Source organism: Nilaparvata lugens, chromosome 3 (assembly GCF_014356525.2).
Source record: "Nilaparvata lugens isolate BPH chromosome 3, ASM1435652v1, whole genome shotgun sequence".
NCBI lineage: Eukaryota > Metazoa > Arthropoda > Insecta > Hemiptera > Delphacidae > Nilaparvata > Nilaparvata lugens.
The window spans coordinates 37,129,256-37,152,929 of NC_052506.1; the positions used below are offsets into that span (position 1 = coordinate 37,129,256).

The following is a 23,674-nucleotide window of genomic DNA, read 5'->3' on the forward strand; positions in this document are numbered from 1 at the left end:
ATCTTTTCAAACACTGATTTGTATAATGCTTTCACACTCCCTGAAGTTAAATTAGTATCAATCGGGAAATTAAAAATTTATATTGTTTCAATCATAATTATGAATTTTGTATCACAATGACCCTAAAATGTTAAGGTTGATGTTTCAAAACGCTTTTACTTTCTTTCTTTTTCTTTAATTTTTCATTTAATTCTATTATTAGAACATCTGATACCGAAATCTGCAAATAACTCCAATAATCTTAAGTGAAAACTCAACCCTTCTGTACTATCAACAATAGTGTATTCCACTAGTGTATTTTTCAATGATAGTGACTGCTCTGAAACTAAATCTGATCTTTTCTGGTGACTTTTTACAGTTGGGTTCTGGAAGCGATGAAAATCTATCTGGAGATGAATGGTAAGGCTGCCAACAGTTTGGCCAATCACAGTCCTTATCAAGTGCGCAAACTGCTTTACAAAGTGTTGTCAGTTCACAAGGATAGCAACTGTGGACAGTAAGTATGCCAGTAGCAGCTAGATAGGTATTATATGCAAAATAGATCATTATTACATACTGTTTTTCTCATAGAATTTCTCTCTTACCGCCCAACTACAATTTCAATTATATTCTCAAGGGAATTATAATACCCTTTTTATTGATTGTAATCTTTTTAATTAGTACTTTTTTATTGATTGAAGATTACTAATTTGTGTTAGATAGGAGTGTGCTAATCACTATAAGTTTGGTGAAAATGAAGTTTTGATATCATTCCTAGCTTTTAATGCTCTTCAATCATAAAACTCATGAAAAAAAGTGTTTCTTTATATCAATGTTGCCTTCCAACTAAATGGCAGACTGTTCTCTCATTCTCTCCATTTATTCTCTTGTAAAATGGACTTACTTGTTTTAATACCTATTTTTACCTGATTTTTACGGACATACTGTTGACTTTTATTGATGAATTGAGTCTTCAATAAACTATTTCTTAATTGTTCTATAGGCCTACATTACATACTATTAATTATTTCGTTTTCAAAGATTTCTGGAGTTCCTCAGGTCAGCCTCTAGCTTTACATTCCACCAGACATTTTTTGTCAGATACACTACCAGTCTGACATTTTTTGTCAGATACACTACCACTTGCAAGAACGCACAAACAGCGGCCCGTTCAGGTTTTCGATTGTCCAATCGAAAATATCCGGTAAAAATTTCGTTAGTGACTGGTCTTACATCTTACTGGGTTTTATTTTAATTATGGACTTATTTTCAAAACGTATCACAATTACCATAATAGCAAATGAACAATCTTTTTATCGAAAACAATCGAAAGAGATTCAATTCCTAACTAGAAATCAATGTGGCCTCCGGCTGTTGAAACAGTGGTTGTGAACATTACAGCATTTAGGAACGCATCATCCTGCATCATTTGTTGCACAAAACCAAAAAACACGAGACTCTTCTCTTTGACATTAGGGCCCATTCCACAGTCATATATTCAAAAAATTCGAATGTATGTGTCAAAATAAAACAATATTATGTTTTCAAATTATGTATATGATCAAATATATATCTTGTCAAATCTTTGGTCGTTGATCGTTTATAGTCATCAAATATGTTATATGCCAAAACAGATATCTTACGGAATCAAATATTTTATACAGGAGTCGATGTTGACTGTATTTGAGCAAAGACTAAGTGAAATAGAAATAAACCAAAGTCATTCAATTTCTAAGAATAAATGAACCAGCAATTGAGAATAATGACATGGAATGCAATGGCCTGCAACAGAAACAAGCAGAATTAATAGCAGTACTTCAAATTAAGAAAATAGATATATTATGTTTAATCTCTGAGTCTCACTCCACAACCCAGTCATACCTGAGATTCAGAGGCTACAAGTTGTATCATACTTCTCATCCCCAAAATAAAGCTAGAGGTGGAAGTGCAATAATAATCAGAGAGGGTCTGAAGCATTATGAAAACTCACCTATTCAAACAGAAGAAATGCAAGTGACAACAGTTACAGTGAAAACTAGAAGATTTCAATTTATTGTAGCAGTCATTTACAGTCCTCCAAGACACAATATAACCAATGAAGATTATAAGAATTTATTCGACCACCTAGGAAACAGATTCATCATAGGTGGGGATTTCAATGCGAAACATATAAGTTGGGGCTCAAGATTGAACTCTCGAAAAGGCATACAGCAATCTTCGGAGCCTCTGCTTTATAAACTGTATGTGTGGACTCCAATTTAAGTTGTAATCAATTACTATGCCCAGATACTTGTATTGGTTTACTCTTTCTAAGATTTCACAGTTGCACACGGTAGAAGTTGGGTCTCCACATGAGTGAAGTTTCATGACTCTGGGGCCTGGATCTTGCTGACCACGGGTTACAATAGGCATGTACTTGGACTTACTCGTATTTATGGTCAAACAGTTATGGTCGAACCAGCTTTTTATCATAGCTAGGTCGGTTGTTGCATTTTTGAACGCCTCATCCCACTGCCTACCTGTAGAAACCACCGCTGTGTCATCAGCAAATAAAAAAAGTTTACTGCTGATGTTCAGCAGCGGTAGGTTATTGACATAGATCAAAAAGAGTAGAGGCCCTAGAGTACTTCCCTGAACAACTCCGTAATCAACCTTTTCCAGGCCACTCATATTATCATTAATTTGGACATATTGAAACCTGTCCTGTAGATAACTCTTGAACCACTGTAAGGAGGTCTGTTTGAGTCCAATCATTTCCAGTTTTATCATGAGTTTCTCCCTATCAACAGAATCAAAGGCTTTTGCCAAATCAAGGTAAGTAATTATCAATTTATTTTTATTTTAATATTTTCAGTAATATGTTTAGATAGGTCAAAAAACGCGTCTGAACAATTTTTTGATTTTTGGAAACCATATTGTGATGTTGATAAAATATTATTCTCGGTCAAATATTGCATTAATTGGTTTTTCACACATCTTTCTAGTATTTTTGAAATTATTGCCAGAAGAGAGATTGGACGGTAATTACTGTAATTGGTTTTGGGGCCAGATTTGTAGATAGGGATAACTTTGGAGATTTTGAGTACATCTGGAAATTTGCCTGTTTGTAAACTCAAATTAATTAAATAGTGAATAGGGTGTATGAGTGAGAGCACGTTTTCTTTAATAACTCTTGCAGGAATCCGGTCATGGCCTGGTGCGCTGTTTCCTCTCATGCTGCCAACCACCTGCTTGAGTTCTTCTTGTGTGACACATTGAAACTCAAACCGAGACTCGACAGCATGATAAGAATCGTTTACTGCTGGCTCACCCCTGGGAGTAATACTATCAGCCAAACACCTCCCCACAGAGGAGAAGAATTTGTTGAAGCCATTACTAACATCTGAAACACTATGTTGTCCTGTGGCTTGCCCATCCTGTATAAGCACATTTATAGGGAAAGAATTTTTCTGAGTAGGTCCTCCAGATATTTCATTTACAGTTGACCAGAATTTTTTGGGATTGTGGGAGGCTTCATCTATTTTGTTTTTATAATAATTGTATTTTGCAAGTTTAATCAAAGAGTGGAGTCTATTCCTGTATTGGAGAAATTCGTTTTTCAAGCTGATACAGAAGGGTTGTCTATTCAATTTCTTTTTTAATTTATCCCGGTGCCTGATAGATTGAATTAGACCAATGCTGATCCATGGCTTCAATTTTGTATATTTTGCAGTAACCTGAATTCTTTTAGTGTTGGTTTCTATAGTTTTCTGGATAGTTTCAGTAAACAGACGTGTTGCCACATTCACGTCAGTTTCGCTAGTAATTGAGTCCCAGTTCTGCAAAGAAAGAGAATTATTGATTGATTGCCAATCAACCTTTGAAAAATACTCATCCTTATTTGTGTGCTGTGTTTTCTTATTAGAGAATATATTCATACATATTGCGTAGTGGTCAGTGACAGCTGTTTGAACTATTATTGTAGAGGCTTGAAAGGATTGTGGTAGTCTTATAAAATAGTGGTCTATACAAGTACCGCTGGCCGGCCTAGTCACCTTGTCTATACTAGCTGTTAGTCCTACTTCGTTCAACACATCAATGTATTTCTCTTCCAGCGAACCCGGAAACACATTTAAAATGTCACAATTCAGATCTCCGGCTATAATTAGCATTTTCCTATTTGTTAAAGAATTGAGATGATTTTCGAGAGCTACTAAGAATCGAGGTAAGCTGGAGTTTGGACTCCGATATACAGCAAGAAGTTGACAGGGAGTTCCCTCCCAGTCAAAATCTATAGACAGACAGGTGGCCAGACCACCCAGTTGGAGCTCATCACATGTTACTGTGAGATTACTATCTATGCATACGACTATACCATCGCACTGATTTAGGCTATTGTAAGATCTGAGTAGCTTATACCCTGGGATTTCCAAGAGATCACTCTCGTCATTCAGCCATGCTTCAGTCAGTACAATACAGCTAAAACGATGTTTGATACCTTCTAAGATAACCATAAACTCGTCTATGTTTTTCTTATAACTTCTGATATTTTTATGAATCACTGAGAAATCTGCACAGTCTCCATTCCTTGAAAAATTAAATGTAGGATTGTAGAAAGAAAAATTATTAATGTCTGCACACTCTATGCACTCGATCGGCGACGCATCAATCGGCGCCATCAAATCACTATCAACCAAACGATTGTTGTAACAAGCCGAGCCGCCTGACTAACTCAGTTATTTAGCGAGAGACAGAACATGCTTTTAATTGAAAATAAAAATATCATCTTAGGAGAACATTAGGCTAATGAATACTAATATAAATGAAAACTTATTTTAGTTCAACTGCTACTTGGATTCAGTTATATTGATACCACAATTGAATACTCAAGTGCCCTAATATACTACAGTAACTATATAATATACCAGTAAATGTAATAAAAGTTTTAAAAATAAATGATTACACTATTAAAAAACTATTTCAACGAGATTTTAACAAATATTTTCTCAAATTTGTTTCAAAATAAAGTAGGTTGTTTCTCAATAAGATTTTAATTGATAAGACTGTGGTAAACAGAATTTTTAATTGATAAGATTGTGATATTAGAATTTAAATTTCAGCATAGTATAGCATAATAATAGATAAGTGGAAAGCTCAGAGAATGTGCAAAGATATTCTTATGAAGGATGGGCACCGATAGACAAAACACAGATGCTCCGGAAACCGATGCTCCTCTTATCTAACCAACGCTAAAGAGAACAACGCATCTTAAAAACGATTTGTGATAGGTACATTTGTCAATGATACATAGGATCATTTTCCTGGGTTATAGATAATTCATGGAAAATGACATAAAATATGGAAACCGCTGCAATATCCATGAATAATCTTATTATCATTATTCTTTGCTTATTTTTCAAATTGTTATAAAATTGATAGTTATTATGTCAAACTTATATGGAATTTAATATTGTTTAAATTTGAGAAGAATATCGAGTAAGAGTGATTCTGAAAGAAACAGTGCATGGGCATTGCTCACTTAGACTGTGAAGGAGTGAATACCCCTTTAATGTCAAACTTTAACGTATTAATTTAAGCTAGAATTGAACTGTTTATTAACCAAAGTGTTAGATTGCAGTCAAATTACAATGATTTTTTTTTATAAAAAGGTCTTTGACCAGATATAAGCTCATATAATATATCCAACTATGTAATGGGACCCTTAGGTCCCTTAGCTTAAGGAACCATTAGCACCTACCACAAACTTTCAATCTTTCTTTCCATTCTTATAAATATTGTTAATTTCGGATTGGAACTTGAGTGAATATGAATATTTGAAAGTCGGAACACCAATTGAAGCTGGAGTACCTCAAGGAAGTGTATTGGGCCCTACTCTGTACCTGCTCTACACCAGCGATCTTCCTGTGCCAGAAAATGACACTATTGCAACCTTTGCAGATGACACAGCTGTCTTAGCAGTTGGAGAAACTAATGAAGAAGCTACAAGTAAAGCGCAAGAAGCCATCAAGAAAATTGAGAAATGGGCTAGAACCTGGCGGATTAAGTTGAATGAAAGCAAGTCCACACACGTTGTCTTCACAAATAGGCATTATGTGTACATTCCAATAAGATTAAACAACAAAGAAGTTCCGATTGCAAATGAAGCTAAGTATCTTGGAATGACACTAGATGCAAAACTACGATGGAAGTCACACGTCAAGAAAAAGAAAGAAGAACTGGATTTCAAATACTCGAAAATGTACTGGTTATTGGGGAGAAATTCAAGCCTTTCAACCTACAATAAATTACTATTGTATAGACAAATTCTTCGGCCTGTGTGGTTGTATGGCATCCAGCTGTGGGGCTGTGCAAGAAAAAGTAACATCAACACCATCCAGAAATTCCAGAACAAGGTTTTGAGGAATGCTGTCAATGCTCCATACTTTGTCAGAAACTCGGATCTCCACAGGGACCTGCAGATGGAAGATGTCGATGTCATGATTACAAAGGCTGCCAGAAACCATGAATAGAATCTACATAGTCATCAGAACATTCAAGCTCTACACCTCATTGACAACTCTAATACAGTGAGAAGACTGAAAAGGAAGCAGCCTACAGATCTCGTTTAAATGTAGTAAGGGTGATTCTGAAAGAAACAGTGCATGGGCATTGCTCACTTAGACTGTGAAGGAGTGAACACCCCTTTAATGTCAAACTCTAACCTATTAATTTAAGCTAGAATTGAACTGTTTATTAACCAAAGTGTTAGGTTGCAGTCAAATTACAATAAAAAAATATAAAAAGGTCTTTGACCAGGTTTAAGATCATATAATATATCCAACTATTTAATGGGACCCTTAGGTCCCTTAGCTTAAGGAACCATTAGCACCCACCACAAACTTTGAATCTTTCTTTCCATTCTTATAAATATTGTTAATTTCGGATTGGAACTTGAGTGAATATGAATATTTGAAAGTCGGAACATCATTTAGATTTGGAATAGCCTCGTATTTCGTATGTATGGTATTAGTCTATAGTCTGACAATGATATAGTCTGAGTATGATATAGTCTGTCAATTCTATTATTGGAGAGCGGTGTGACTCAGTGGTCGCGCTATCGCTTAGATAAGCTAAGAATCATGCGCCTGCTACTCCCGGTGAAAGGGTGACCGCTTGAGACAACTCCTCAGAATATGAGTCATGAGTTGTAAAATCGCTTCCCGGTGGTTCGGAACCCACCTAAAACTGTAGGTCTATTCATCTCTCATTATCATCCGCCTCATTACCCACGCACAAGCCTAGAGCTCATTTGGGCATCACCCTCAACAAAAATAAGTTCCCAGTGAATCGACTGTGGTGTAGGATAAATTAAATTAAACTATTCATAAAATAATATCATAGTAGCCTACCCTTTTTTTCAAGAGTTTTTAATATAAATTAGTTTTTTTATAATTTGCGTTATTTTATTGTAAACCCTTTCAAAAAAGGGTACTATATGTAATTTCATAAATAAAAAATAAGTAGCCCTGAATACACATACATTTCAAATTAAACTAATCAATATTTCGTGAAGCATCTCTCTATTATCAGTATTTTAAAACTCTTACTCAGAACAAGGAACATCTAGCTCTACTCTTGTTCGATTCTCCAAAGGCGGTGATAAGAAGGAATAGTAATTGGCAACCATCCCGTCCTGTCATTTCCACTTTCTCACTATAGTGAATATTCTAGAATGTTTAGTATTATAATATTAGTAGTAGTTAATATTGTATTAGTCTGAGTTATATTTTACTAAATTAAATTAAGTTCAAGTGTTATATTAGTTTCATATTATTAAGTGTAATTGAGCTTTAAATTATGAATGTATAATTTTGAATGCTGATATTTTATTGTGTTTTTTGAGGAAATAAACTTGTTTGTTTTTCAGATTAAGCGTGCTGGAGAAGCGCCGTATCGAGGGCTGCCTGTGCCGGGTGCCGTCTTCGTTCTACAACCACGTGTGGGACGTGATGGAGCGAACGCCGGGCGGACTGCGCGTGCGCGGGTACATCTTGCCGCAGCAACCCACCCTCTCCGAGATGACTCGCTCCGAACTCACCTTCGCGCTCCTAGTCGAGCAGACGCTCAACCGCATACACCAGCCCGAGTACCGCCAGATCATTGTCGAAGTGAGTTCACCAACTAATAAAATAACAAATTGTATCAATTTAATGTATTTTATATTATTTTAAATTAATTAAAATGTGATAAATTATATTCAATATATTATATTGAACACAATATCATATAGTTCAGCTAATTATATTGATCAACTAATATAACCCTATCGGGCTTATGCATAGGGTTGTCCACTTATATTTCACATTTTTATATATTTCTTTGTTATGTTGTATTAAGTTTGTTTGTGGAATAAATTAATTGATTGATTGACTAGTAATACTGTTCTAGATTAATACATTTCATTGGGATTTGGAGCTGCCAAATTCAAGAGATTCCAATTTATTCATGTAAATATAACTCGTAATGAAAATAAATGATGAAATATCCATGCCTACCGGCGGGATTCGAACCCACAACCAGGCAGTGCTCAAGAATAGTATATAGAAGGTAGCCTTGATCACATAAGACGCGTGGAGAACGCGGCCAGCTATGGTGTGACGTCATGCTCCGACCTCTCGGCCCGGCTTAACATGCATTCAAACGTAAAAATGCCCAACTTTGAGCCCTCATAGCAAATTAACCATCAACACTACATAGAAGAGAGTGACATAAAATTGTTCAGCATTTTATGCTCTTTGAAACAATATCAAAACCAATTTTTAATAAAAATCCTATAAATGTTACCGGCAAGTCTAAAGCAAATCTTTTGAGTACACGATTCGATTCAATACACATACCATTTCAAATACGTTTTTTTTGTATTTTCTCTTAGTTTTTTTGCGTCGTTCTAGTTCTTTCTCTTGTTTAGATTCTCATTTAGAAATTTCATCCTTACGAAAGTCCTTAGTCTGTGGAAAAAAATAACAACTTCTTCAGGAATTTCAGGATATTTTTCTGATGATGGTAACGATTTTTTATCAGCAACTCCTGAAACAATGCGTATCCATCAACGGTTGCCTAACATTATCACAAAATAAACAGTGTAGATCAGCTCTGAAAATGTATGAACATCATTTAAAATGTATATAGATTTTTATTTATCCTAATTATGAACGTCTTTCAATGACTTCAATACTGTTATTTTATAAAGACATAAAGTGAATTTCACTACCGTAAGGTAGTTGAAAAATGTTATGGTATTTGAAGTTATAATTAGTTAAAGTATTTGAATTATAATTAAGATCTATTCTTGCTTTACACAAGTGTTCTTTGCTCTCATAAGTATCCCATGGACACATTCAAATAAAAAATAACATTCTGCCTTGAATAATATGATATTTCCTTTGTATATTTGTGTACCATGAAAAGAATCAATAAAATGTACATCATCATTAACAATCATCATTAATAATAATAATAATAATAATACTGCACTGAGTAGAAACAAAAACACCATAAAAGAGCAAAGTGTTGGCACTATGCTTTCCTGTAGACAACTGAATAATTATTAGTAACCAGACAGTTCAACGATCTAAAAGTAGCTTGTAACCATGGTGAACAGTTCCATGTATTCGCTAAACTAATATTCCAGGTATTCGTCAATAAATATAGTCCTAAACAAACAGTCATATTATACAAAAAGTTTGCGACTAGCATTCCGGGCGACGATACTATCAAATTTCACAAATGATTGTCAAATAAAAAACAATAATTTTTAAATGTATAATTGGATGAATAGCATAAAATTATATTTGTTCTCTTTATTTTGTCGTATTATTCTTCAAAATAAGTCCAAAACAAGTAAATTGCCAGCCTTTTCACAAATGAATCGGTTTTACTGATTGAATATAGTGATAGATTCAAGGGCTTTCTATACTTTTCGAAATTAATCAATGTTTTCAAAAGACATATTGATGTGAAGCTAGTTTCTTTATGAATCGCATATTCATATATTTTATCAATACAGCGGTTTTTATGTGAGGAATTGATATTTGACGCTGTGTTGTGTATGTAATTTATATGGGAAGCCGGTGTTTGCCGGCCGAAAGGTCGAAGTCTGACGTATGCTCATAGCATCTCTTGCGCGTACGTAAACGCGATCGACGCAACCTGCCATATACTATTTATCCTTCGGCAGCGCTAGCAGACTGAAAGGTGTAACACATTAGTTAACTATGGCTAACCTTAATTCGTAATTTCTGAAACCAATCATACCTTATCAATTCTGTTTTTTATCACAGTTGTTGTGCATCGTCTTCACGATATTGAACCGAAATCCAGAGTTGAGCTTCCGGAATCAATTAGATCTTGACCAGCTGGTTACTGATGCCTACACCATGTTTTGTAAGGTGAGTTGAACATAACGATCTTGAAATTTCTACAATTTAGTTTGTCACTAGTCAAAATAGTGACACAATATAGTTATCTTATTAATTTATCGTAATGATATACGAAGGTCATTTTTTCAACCTCCGATTGGCCATAAATAAAAGACAAATGTATATAGAAGAATTTTTTTCCACCAAAAGTTACTTACACTTTGGGCCGGTTTCCGAGCTCGGGATTTAGCTAAGTCCTAGACTTTAAAACAGCTGGAGTCAAAAAATTGGCTTTCCAAAACGGGGCGTAGTCGCAGCTTTTATAACAGTAGTCATAGTTTTATTTTCTCATTTCTATAATTGGAAACGTTTTTCCTTGCCGAAATTAGACATTCCTAAATAATTCAAAATAGCTGAAACTTTACACTATTTTCTCTTTATTTTATTTTGTGTACAATTTTCTAGTTTTTCGAAATAAAACGTGACTATGGCAATGACTGCGACTACGCCCCGTTTTGGAAAACCAATTTTCTGACTCCAGCTGTTTAAAGTCTAGGACTTAGCTAAATCCCGAGCTCGGAAACCCGGCCCTTATAATATTATTATTCTTCAACATAATTGCCGTAAAGATTGAGGCATTTGTCATACCAGTCGACCAGCCTACCAAAGCCCTCTTCATAAAATGCTGCCGCCAAATGAGTTTAAGTGGGCTATGATGTTGTTTTGGAGCTCATCGTTAGTTCGGGCGCTCTGCCCTCAAAGTCAAGTCTTGAGTATGGGGAAAATGTATAAGTTACTGGTGACCAAGTAGATTTGTATGGTGGGTAATTTAATTTACCGAGACTATTCACGACATCACCACTCATAAACGTTTCCTGTGTGAACTTGAATCATTCTTCGTTAAGTTTATACTGAACTATTGTCTTCTGCTTTCAAAACCAAATAATGCTACGTAATTAGCACTTGGCGGGAGACTCAAGTGAGACGGCCATGTTTGTTGATCTACAACTCGACAACAATTGACGATTTGGTCGCAGGGCGTTTGCTGAGGATGACAAGCTTTTCAGCTCTGTGAAAGTCGCCCTCCCAACCTCTTATCTGTGTCTTATGATATGTAATCGGAGGTTGAAAATAGATCCTCGTACAATAGAAGTGAGTAAACGCACCACTTCTTCTCTATAATTAAGAATTCTTGAATAATCGGTTTGTTAGACGGTAACTCAAATTGATAAATAGTTAAATTATTGAAATTCTCAAGACTATGCGACAATCTGACAATCGATAGTTAACATATTTATACAATATTTCTAATGTAACTTCCAACTCTGTGTAACACATATGAGATAGGGATTGCCATTTATTCCAATATTTATTATTCATTTACAATGCAAATAACACTATTTAATAACATTGAAAGATAAAATAGTAAGGTAGTCCTTGTGCTATTTTTCTTCCAAATTTATAAATGACAAAGTCCAAGATAAGGTTAGAATTTCACGTGTACAATTTTTATAAAATTTTGGTCCAAAATAAACATTAAAACTATAAATTTTGAATTTAGATGGCTTAAATTGATAAATTAATTAGAAATATTCCACTCAATTACCACTTTTAACGAATAATATTGAGTTATTTAAGAAATCTGGAACTATTCAAGAAACACAAACTCGTAAACACCAAAGCTCAGCTGAAAAGTGATTTTGATTGATTCCAATTCAAAAGTTACATCATAGTATAGATGTCCATATACATAGCCTGATACATCTATCTTCTATCTATATCTATAAGAAACTAAGCCCCGACAGACTGAAATCACACCACAGCCCAAACTTCTGAGCCCAAAAAACTTGAAATTTTGCACAATTGTTTATGGTAGCCTCAAAGTGGTTGATTATGGGGTAAAATGATGGCTGAAATCCATCAAATGTTTGTCTGTATAACTTTGTTATAAATAATAACTTTCATTTATTTTAAAATTGATAATCCAATTGGAAATTAATAATCAATCATTTTTTCAAATTAAAAATTAACTTAATCCAATTATTTGAAAATTTCAATAATTTTTTGTAAATTTTAATTTCTAAATAATTTTTCAACCATTTATGAATGAAAAAAATATTATTGAAATAATGAATATTATTTCAAATAATAATATTTCATGATAATATTTTAATATATTCTCATTTTTATTTATTTGAAAATCAGAAAAAAATTTATAGATTCGCATTCAAAATGCAAATATATATATAATATATATATATATATATAATATATATATATATATATATATATATATATAGATTATAATATATATATGGTCTGGCCAGAGAATTCGAACTGTAGTGCCAAAATCCCAGACTGCAGTTCTGCCAATAGCAGGCTTGTTTGCGCCAGCGCAGATCGTCCTGCTGTTTTGACCTTGTCGAGTTAAAAAGCCCCAGTCGTTCTTGTCTTGTCAGCCCGTTGTCTTGTTGCAAGATCGAATTTGTATTTTTGTCATGTAATTTCGATCGGAAATTTCTTGTAAATAATTGTTTGAGTGTAGTGTGTGTGAATTATGAATATAACAGCGTAAATAGTGTTGAATTGAATTAATTTGAATCGGATTTGAATTTATAAAGAATCCAGTTTGAGCTTTGTTCAAAACACAGTGCAGAGCCTGCAAATCGAACAACAGAACAACGATTTCATGTTACGTTGGTGACATTCTCATCTGATTCGGGGGCGCATTACTATCCCCGATTAGATAGCAATACGTCACAAAACCAAACAATATCAGTCATCAAATAACAAGTTCATTTCAACATGGAATTACTCAAGAAAGAAAAGCCCGTTCAACCCAAGTTTCGTCGATAGTAACCCATATAACCCATTTCATAATAATTTTGAATCCCCACTTTTGATTGACATTCTCGAATGAACCTTTGTTTCACTACACTGCACTTTCGTGGTCTGTACGTTGCTTTATCGTCGGGGTTACAGTACCTTGTTTTTGGCGGTGAGCTTTTACCGGTTGAATTTGGCTTGACGGCGACGTCCTCTTACGTCCCTAGACCTGTCGTCTGAACGGGTGTCTTGAAGCGGTGTTACATAAAGTTGCGGAACCAAAGGGGTGGTAGTACAAGAAGTTGGTTTGGGGACACACATGAACCGCTGTAAATAAATGTATTACAGCATTAATTTCTAACTCTTCCTACAATTCATCAAAAGCTAAAACAGGAGTTTATTCTGTTATTCAATTAGATTTTATCTTGACGTTCTGATTTCATTCTCAAAATTTAACAGATTTAAAACAAATTTACTTGCCAGAGTGTCATTAATATACAATGCAACATTTGTGAAAACACCCGTAATAAATTAATATAATGCTTTTAGAAAATGAATACTTCATTAATTATGATGTTAACCTAAATTGATATAATACTCTTAGAAAAGGAATAATTCAGATTGAAATGATGCTAACTTATATGATATTTTTCGTTTGGTTTGCAAAATCAAATATAATTTTTCATATAGTAGCTCGACTAGTATTATTGGAAACTTGTGCGCTAGCCAACATTTATTAATATTAATTTCATGGAAAAGAAAAACTTTCTTCTTTGTCTATTAAGATTTCTATCTTAAAAATTTACTAAATTATTCGAAAGCCTTAATGACATAAGAAAACAGAGTCTGAAAAATATAAAATTATAAAATGTCATGAACTCAATATGAACATAATCTTAAAAATTTCATTCCAATTTAAAGGCTATCTTCCTGACTTTCAGCAATACTCTACGATAATATATTTCCAGAAACAATAACTCAAATGTAACGTAACTGAAAACTTTCTATACTTCTTTAGAAAAAATTTATAAGTATCTTCCATCACTAATAAAATCAAAAGGATTATTCTCAATCAATATTATTAACTTGAAAAATAACAGACTTAATAATTCAATACTCTTATGGAAGTTTCAATCAATTAAATTCCCTAAATTATATTTTAACCTTAATTTACGTACCTTAGCGGTTATTGAAGAAACAATTATTCGTACATGATGAAGAAACACAATTAAACTTTTCAGGACATGGCACTACTAGAAAATTTAAACTTTAATAAAAATAAAACTAACTAATGATATAAACTTGTAAACTTGCCCAAAAAGGGCGAAACATAATGACTACATCTTTACTCTCGTAGTGCTCCTAGCAAAGTGTCCTCCGGAACGTAATCTGGTCTCGCGGTTGGGGAATCCCCCACTACTGTATTTAGAAACAGGTCTCCTATTGGGCGAAAGGAATCAATTGACCAATCGTCGCGTGGCTTCTAGAGCCTTTGGACCAAATAGTAACTGCAAAATCGGTAGTTTGTTATAATTTCAATGCTTGCTGTTTTCCAACTTATCGCACTTTATGTCGCGACAAGAAGGCTAAGTTTTAGAGATAATTCCATAATCTACATTCCTCGACGACTCGGAGCCACAATTTTTAAATATCTATCATGGGAAACTCGAAGTCATGGCCGTTCATAATAGAGAGAGAAAATAATTTATTTCGATAACTCACTTACAATAATGGCTCTAGTCTATAGCGTATTAAATTTACTATTATAACTTGGGAAAAGGCCTGAATTAAACTTAGTGCTCGGCACATGAGATAGGGATTGCCATGTATTCCAATATTTATTTATTTACAATGCAAATAACACTATTTAATAACATTGAAAGATAAAATAATAAGGTAGTCCTTGTGCTATTTTTCTTCCAAATTTATAAATGACAAAGTCCAAGATAAGGTTAGAATTTCATGTGTACAATTTTTATAAAATTTTGGTCCAAAATAAACATTAAAACTATAAATTTTGAATTTAGATGGCTTAAATTGATAAATTAATCAGAAATATTCCACTCAATTACCACTTTTAACGAATAATATTGAGTTATTTAAGAAATCTGGAACTATTCAAGAAACACAAACTCGTAAACACCAAAGCTCAGCTGAAAAATGATTTTGATTGATTCCAATTCAAAAGCTACATCATAGTATAGATGTCCATATACATAGCCTGATACATCTATCTTCTATCTATATCTATAAGAAACTAAGCCCCGACAGACTGAAATCACACCACAGCCCAAACTTCTGAGCCCAAAAACTTGAAATTTTGCACAATTGTTTATGGTAGCCTCAAAACATTCACTAAGAAAGGATTTTCAGAAATTTACCCCCCTGAGGGAGCTGGGCCCCCCCAATTTTTTTTACTTTTTAACCGCTCATTGCACAGCAAAGTCATGAGGAACTTTTTTGTTCAGCTACGAAATAGTTATTTGTGCAACTAGTGCGCAAAGTGACAGTTTGCTGCACCAAAAGAAACATTTACGCACGAGCCGTAGGTGAGGGCGGAATGGTTTCTTGAGTGCAGCAGAGGAACTTTGCGCACATATTTCACATTACATTTTTCCTACAGTTACCATTGAATAAGAGAAGTGGTTGATTATGGGGTAAAATGATGGCTGAAATCCATCAAATGTTTGTCTGTATAACTTTGTTATAAATAATAACTTTCATTTATTTTAAAATTGATAATCCAATTGAAAATTAATAATCGATCATTTTTTCAAATTAAAATTAACTTAATCCAATTAATTTGAAAATTTCAATAATTTTGAGTAAATTTTCATTTCTAAATAATTTTTCAACCATTTATGAATGAAAAAAATATTATTTGAAATAATGAATATTATTTCAAATAATAATATTTTAATATTATTCTCATTTTTATTTATTTGAAAATCAGAAAAAATATAGATTCACATTCAAAATGCATATATATATATATATATATATATATATTATATATATATATATATATATATATGCATTAAAATAAAAAAATTGCAATAAAATGCAATAAAAAAATTCTAAAATATAACAATAAACGTTAAAAGTCATCACCGTCATATCGTAATATATATAGATTCGCATTTTGGGACAGGAAATGCCAACAATGTGAACAGCTGATTGGGATTGCAAGATAATACTCAAAGTATTAAGAGTAGGCAAAGTGATACTTTGAGAGCGTAAAAGTGATTCTTTGCGTTCTGTAATCAATGCAGGAATGGTCACTTTCCAAGGTAACTGTAGTAAAAAAATTATATCTATGCAGAAAAATTCCTATCAGGAGCACAGGGGTTAAAGAGAGGGCATTTTTCGGAATTTGTTGTAAAATCACACTACAGCTCAAACTAATTGGCCTACAGACTTGAAACTTTGCACAAATATTCTTCAAACATGCTAGATGCGCATTAAGAATGGATTTTGAGATATTTTGCCTCTAAGGGTTTCAAAGGATGAAAAAGGATTCTATTAAGTAAGGTTATGAACATGGTAAGGTGAACGCCATATGGAACTGAAATAATTGACACATGATATTCTAACATATGTTGTAATCATTGGAAAGCTTAAAATAATCTTATCAATAAGCTGATCCAATTAATTTTGTGTTTATCGAGAGCGCGAACTTGCCACGTGTTTGTTCCATTGTTGTATGCTTGGCCAGTTTGGTTTGCATCTTCTATCAGCTGTATATGGAGTCTCATACATTCCTATTAGAACAGAGCACAGAGATTTTTTTTTGGTTAGGAGTTTGTTGATAATTCTTTTTTCAAATTCAAATTTTATTGCCTTAAAAAATTACATTGGAAACGTTCTTAATTAATAGACAATAAGATTACAAAAACAAAATGTCAAACATATACCTACATTTATTTGTAGCATGGCCAGAAAAAGACAAAATTGAGTACTAACCGTGAGTTCATTTAATATAACTTATATTTTTTTTTTTTGTAATATTTTTTTAATAAAAAGTACGAGTTGATGAGAGATGTGAGTAATTCCTAATATTGATCCAAATGTTTATTCATATTGTAGTAATCGGGATCACTGCTATCAAAGTTTTTTATTCTGTAGCTAATAAATAATTTCATATGTAGTTATGATTGTCCATAATGTATCCAGTGTCCATAATGGAAGTGATTGAACTACTCAAAATTAATGGCTTACTGGTCCCTCATAGAATTTATAGTATTACTGGTGATTGAGCCTGTCTTTTTTCAGCGTTGACTATTAATAATAAAGCTTATTTAAAACTAGCTCACCTGGCGAACTTTGTACTGCCAAAAGTTAATGTATCTCATGTCACATTTGACTGTATTTGTGAATCATGAAATTTATCTGACAATCAATATTTTCATTTACATCTCAATACGGCTTCCTATGTGCTAGTCTTTATGTGCAGCATTCATTATTCCAGAAACATATTCTTCTCAATCAATTGGTTAGAATTTCATGTGTACAATTTTTATAAAATTTTGGTCCAAAATAAACATTAAAACTATAAATTTTGAATTTAGATGGCTTAAATTGATAAATTAATCAGAAATATTCCACTCAATACCACTTTTAACGAATAATATGAGTTATTTAAGAAATCTGGAACTATTCAAGAAACACAAACTCGTAAACACCAAAGCTCAGCTGAAAAATGATTTTGATTGATTCCAATTCAAAAGCTACATCATAGTATAGATGTCCATATACATAGCCTGATACATCTATCTTCTATCTATATCTATAAGAAACTAAGCCCCGACAGACTGAAATCACACCACAGCCCAAACTTCTGAGCCCAAAAACTTGAAATTTTGCACAATTGTTTATGGTAGCCTCAAAACATTCACTAAGAAAGGATTTTCAGAAATTTACCCCCCTGAGGGAGCTGGGCCCCCCCAATTTTTTTTACTTTTTAACCGCTCATTGCACAGCAAGTCATGAGGAACTTTTTTGTTCAGCTACGAAATAGTTATTTGTGCAACTAGTGCGCAAAGTGACAGTTTGCTGCACCAAAAGAAACATTTACGCACGAGCCGTAGGTGAGGGCGGAATGGTTTCTTGAGTGCAGCAGAGGAACTTTGCGCACATATTTCACATTACATTTTTCCTACAGTTACCATTGATAAGAGAAGTGGTTGATTATGGGGTAAAATGATGGCTGAAATCCATCAAATGTTTGTCTGTATAACTTTGTTATAAATAATAACTTTCATTTATTTTAAAATTGATAACCAATTGAAAATTAATAATCGATCATTTTTTCAAATTAAAAATTAACTTAATCCAATTAATTTGAAAATTTCAATAATTTTGAGTAATTTTCATTTCTAAATAATTTTTCAACCATTTATGAATGAAAAAAATATTATTTGAAATAATGAATATTATTTCAAATAATAATATTTTAATATTATTCTCATTTTTATTTATTTGAAAATCAGAAAAAATATAGATTCACATTCAAAATGCATATATATATATATATATATATATATATATATATATATATATATATATATGCATTAAAATAAAAAAATTGCAATAAAATGCAATAAAAAATTCTAAAATATAACAATAAACGTTAAAAGTCATCACAGTCATATCGTAATATATATAGATTCGCATTTTGGGACAGGAAATGCCAACAATGTCAACAGCTGATTGGGATGGCTGCAAGATAATACTCAAAGTATTAAGAGTAGGCAAAGTGATACTTTGAGAGCGTAAAAGTGATTCTTTGCGTTCTGTAATCAATGCAGGAATGGTCACTTTCCAAGGTAACTGTAGTAAAAAAATTATATCTATGCAGAAAAATTCCTATCAGGAGCACAGGGGGTTAAAGAGAGGGCATTTTTCGAAAATTTTGTTGTAAAATCACACTACAGCTCAAACTAATTGGCCTACAGACTTGAAACTTTGCACAAATATTCTTCAAACATGCTAGATGCACATTAAGAACGGATTTTGAGATATTTTGCCTCTAAGGGTTTCAAAGGATGAAAAAGGATTCTATTAAGTAAGGTATGAACATGGTAAGGTGAACGCCATATGGAACTGAAATAATTGACACATGATATTCTAACATAGTTGTAATCATTGGAAAGCTTAAAATAATCTTATCAATAAGCTGATCCAATTAATTTGTGTTTATCGAGAGCGCGAACTTGCCACGTGTTGTTCCATTGTTGTATGCTTGGCCAGTTTGGTTTGCATCTTCTATCAGCTGTATATGGAGTCTCATACATTCCTATTAGAACAGAGCACAGAGATTTTTTTTGGTTAGGAGTTTGTTGATAATTCTTTTTTCAAATTCAAATTTTATTGCCTTAAAAAATTACATTGGAAACGTTCTTAATTAATAGACAATAAGATTACGAAAACAAAATGTCAAACATATACCTACATTTATTTGTAGCATGGCCAGAAAAAGACAAAATTGAGTACTAACCGTGAGTTCATTTAATATAACTTATATTTTTTTTTTGTTAATATTTTTTTAATAAAAAGTACGAGTTGATGAGAGATGTGAGTAATTCCTAATATTTGATCCAAATGTTTATTCATATTGTAGTAATCGGGATCACTGCTATCAAAAGTTTTTTATTCTGTAGCTAATAAATAATTTCATATGTAGTTATTGATTGTCCATAATGTATCCAGTGTCCATAATGGAAGTGATTGAACTACTCAAAATTAATGGCTTACTGGTCCCTCATAGAATTTATAGTATTACTGGTGATTGAGCCTGTCTTTTTTCAGCGTTGACTATTAATAATAAAGCTTTATTTAAAACTAGCTCACCTGGCGAACTTTGTACTGCCAAAAAGTTAATGTATCTCATGTCACATTTGACTGTATTTGGTGAATCATGAAATTTATCTGACAATCAATATTTTCATTTACATCTCAATACGGACTTCCTATGTGCTAGTCTTCAGCATTCATTATTCCGGAAACATATTCTTCTCAATCAATTGGTTATAATATCTATTAGTAAAGTGTTGAATTAAAAAAAATGGATAGGTTAAATCAGTATTTCAACGATTAATTCAATATTTTCATAGTTGTTGATTGTCAATAGATGGTCCAGGAAACATGCGATGTACGATGAATCACACAGAATTCCATATTCTTTTCATCTTCCATTTTAGGATGAATCTAAGCTGAGCTACATTAAAAAAAAGTAAATTATTCTGTCATTCTTCAGTAATTAAGAATTGCAATATGAACAAAACTCTCTTTTCATGAGGTGGATTATGAACAACTCTCTTTTGCAGGTGAATAATTTTTTTCTCAACATTTTCCAGTTTCTCAATAATAGGGGAGTGATAATTATTTGTATAGGTCTTCTAAGGAACCATTATCTACAGCTGGTACCAATCAACTACACTTAAACTCCAAACTACCGTTTTAATACCAGTAAACAATTTATCACAGGGTGACGTGTTTATTACAGCTGGTATCTTTAGATGCTAAATCATATTATCACAATATGATCTTGAATCATGATCATCTTTTCGTTCTTCGGTAGCCGCTCGGCCGACAATTTAGAAAACATAGGTCTGTAAAATGGATTAATAAATAATTATTGTTGGCCCCTCCCTTTTAAAATTTTTGTTCATAAACCATCCCCAATATTCACACAACATATTCCCAAAGTTTGATGCCGTTATGTCAAATAGTTTTCAAGTCTACAGGGAACAAACACACAAACAGACATTCATTTTTATATATCATAGATTTACATTCGGCTCAAACAAAAGCCTCTCTAAATGGAGGTAGAATGATAAGGTTGATAACTTTCATTTCTGTTGTTTTAACCTTTTTGTTTTCAAATCACTTCCAAAAAGTTCATGTCGTACCTACTATTGTGTTTGAGACACTTCTGGCGCTATCATAGTTTCACCACTACTCTGTTCCACAGTCCTATCTCTTGCAGTCGTTAACTATTATCTTCTATATAATAAGAGAGAGTAGGGTTGTCTTTGTTCGTGTGTTCGTTTGTTCGCATCAAAACATGTCAACTTGTGAATTCCGGAAAAACGGGAATGATTTAGATCTCCAAATTTTGCACATAGATTCTAAAAATATCAATCTCATAGACCTCGAAGCCCAAATTTCAATTTTCCTTCTAGATTTTTCATAATTAATGTTCAAATTTAATTTATGGGAGATACGATTTCATACAGCGAATTCACCAAATCATATGATTTTCTATTATTGCTTTCTACCTGATTCCACTTAACCTCAATAATAATTGTTTTAGAAATATTGATAAATATTTTAGATAATAATATTATTATTATCATTATTATTATTATTATTAATATAATAATAGTATTGTTTTGATAATTAATGAATATTTTCAATTTTACAAACTCTGTATAATAATATAGTGAATGTGAAAGAGCTGCATCAAAGAAATTATCTCAAAAACATCTGTTTAAGCTGGGTATTCCTTTGTGCGTAAATGCCGTCTCGACCACGACAGGGAGAAAATCTCAGATTGGGTAGATTTCAATTTGTCTACATAACCTAAAAGATTACTTTCAATTATGTTTTAATGGGGCAGGTTGAGCTTAAACTTTTTTAAACTTTTAAATGACAATATGTTGATATTATTAGAAATTTTTGATTCTTCAATAATAAAGACAAAAAAAGAAAAGTTATTTGATCAGCTGTTTTAGCACACTTGAAATTTGGACAATATGAATGTCAACAATGCTTGCCGTCGTCGACTGCGGAAATTTACGCACAAACGAAAATGCACCTTTAGAAAAATAGTATATTTCGCACCTAGAGCAGAAAATGAGACTTTTCCGGCTCGAAATCGGTTTTCAAGTCCGATGCCGTAGGCCGAGGACTAGAAAAGATTGAGAGCCGGAAAAACATTTTTGCCCATGGTGAGAACGTTATTTTTTGCCACACAGAAAAATAAACAATATATATACAATGTATATGAGAATAGTTGTTTCTGCTAGTCTCACTATTCTGCTAGTAAGTCCCATATCTGTGAAAAATTCAGGAGCTCCGCCTCATCTATGCAAAGTTCGACTTTAGATTCCCAATTATCAGGCTTCAGAAACAATTTAAACGAAAAATTTCAGGTGGAAAGGATTGAGCATTAAAATCTCTACAATTAATGTTCATTTTTCAATTAATTAAACAATTAATGTTTAATTTTCAATTTTCACCTAAAATTGAAAATAAGCTCGGAATTTGAGAAAATGTGATTATTCAATTGCAAACTGTTGGCAACTGTTGATTCTATTACATCATCCACTATGAAGAGATAGCAGACCTCGTGTGTCTCCAGCGTTATTGATCTGTCACCAACTGGCTCAGATCTTTGAATAGACTTGAGATGCGCGTGAACACTAGTGTCAGGTGATCAATTTTCATAACGGAAAGGAAAGCTGTGTGAGTGCGGCACACCAGATTTTTCATTGAGTTTTCAAATTTCTTGATCAAATTCGTACTTGGTATGGATGTTTGTTGAATTCTCCACATCATTCCTGTTTCAAATTTCAAAGAACTATTAAACTGAAATAAAATAATTCTCATAATATCCCAAGCAAGTCTTGAGAAATAGAATCATATTTACAAATTCTGATAATAATTGAATATTTACAAATTTTGAATCGAGCCTGTAAGTCTCTTGTGACTTTTGACGGAAGGAAGGAAGCTCAAATGAAGCTCGCGAGCGAAGCGAGCCTGCTAATCCTATTTCTGGATGATCCAACCGGGGATCCAGGGGGAGGAGCCCCCTGGCCAGACGGATAAGGCGAACGAAGCGAGCCTGCCAGCTAGTGTTATAATAATAAGAAAGAACAATTTTTAAATAGTTGGAATATAATATTGTTTTAAACAAACAATTGGTTGAAAAATTGAAATCGACCAGGATAACTTAAAAATAATACGAAATTAGGTAGGAGGTAGTAAGCCTACTTTTTGGAAATTATTGAAAAAAAGGAAAATTTATATTCTAATCTATGGTCTGCATAATTTTTCCGTCTCCGTACTCCGTATTTCTCTTTTGTATTTTTCTGATCCATTCACAAACCTAAATCCCATGATAAATTTTGAAAAATCTAAATTTGATGAATGATTTGTTCAGGATGGTGACTTGAAAGAGCCAAGCATCGAGGTGTTCTTCTCATCAGAGCAATCCATCACCACCGGTTACTTGGCACGAGCAGTTGTCAACAATGTCCTGAAAGGAGGTCAACTGCTGCAGAGCACCGCCACCTCTGATGCTATCGCGTCAAGGAAGGGCAATGCTGACCAATGTAGATTGCAGTAATTTATATTCCTATGACTGTGGGTATGTCTTGTCAGACCCCATTTATAGACCGGTTGTTTATAGATTTATTTATGTTTGTAACTTGTTTATTTTTGACTGAAATAAAGTTTATTTATTAGTA

General features: G+C 33.0%; 1 protein-coding gene across 2 annotated transcripts in view; it reads left to right on the top strand.

Annotated features, from left to right (window-relative positions):
* LOC111054652 (probable phosphorylase b kinase regulatory subunit beta) overlaps positions 1-23,674 on the top strand; it is an 80,227-nt gene extending 56,553 nt beyond the window's left edge. For both annotated transcript variants that reach the window (XM_039423658.1, XM_039423659.1), the window contains 4 exons: positions 359-496; positions 7,886-8,126; positions 10,299-10,406; positions 23,368-23,674. In XM_039423658.1, coding sequence (XP_039279592.1) covers positions 359-496; positions 7,886-8,126; positions 10,299-10,406; positions 23,368-23,553 — 673 coding nt within the window. In that variant the 3' untranslated portion in view covers positions 23,554-23,674. The remainder of the gene's footprint in view (positions 1-358; positions 497-7,885; positions 8,127-10,298; positions 10,407-23,367) is intronic.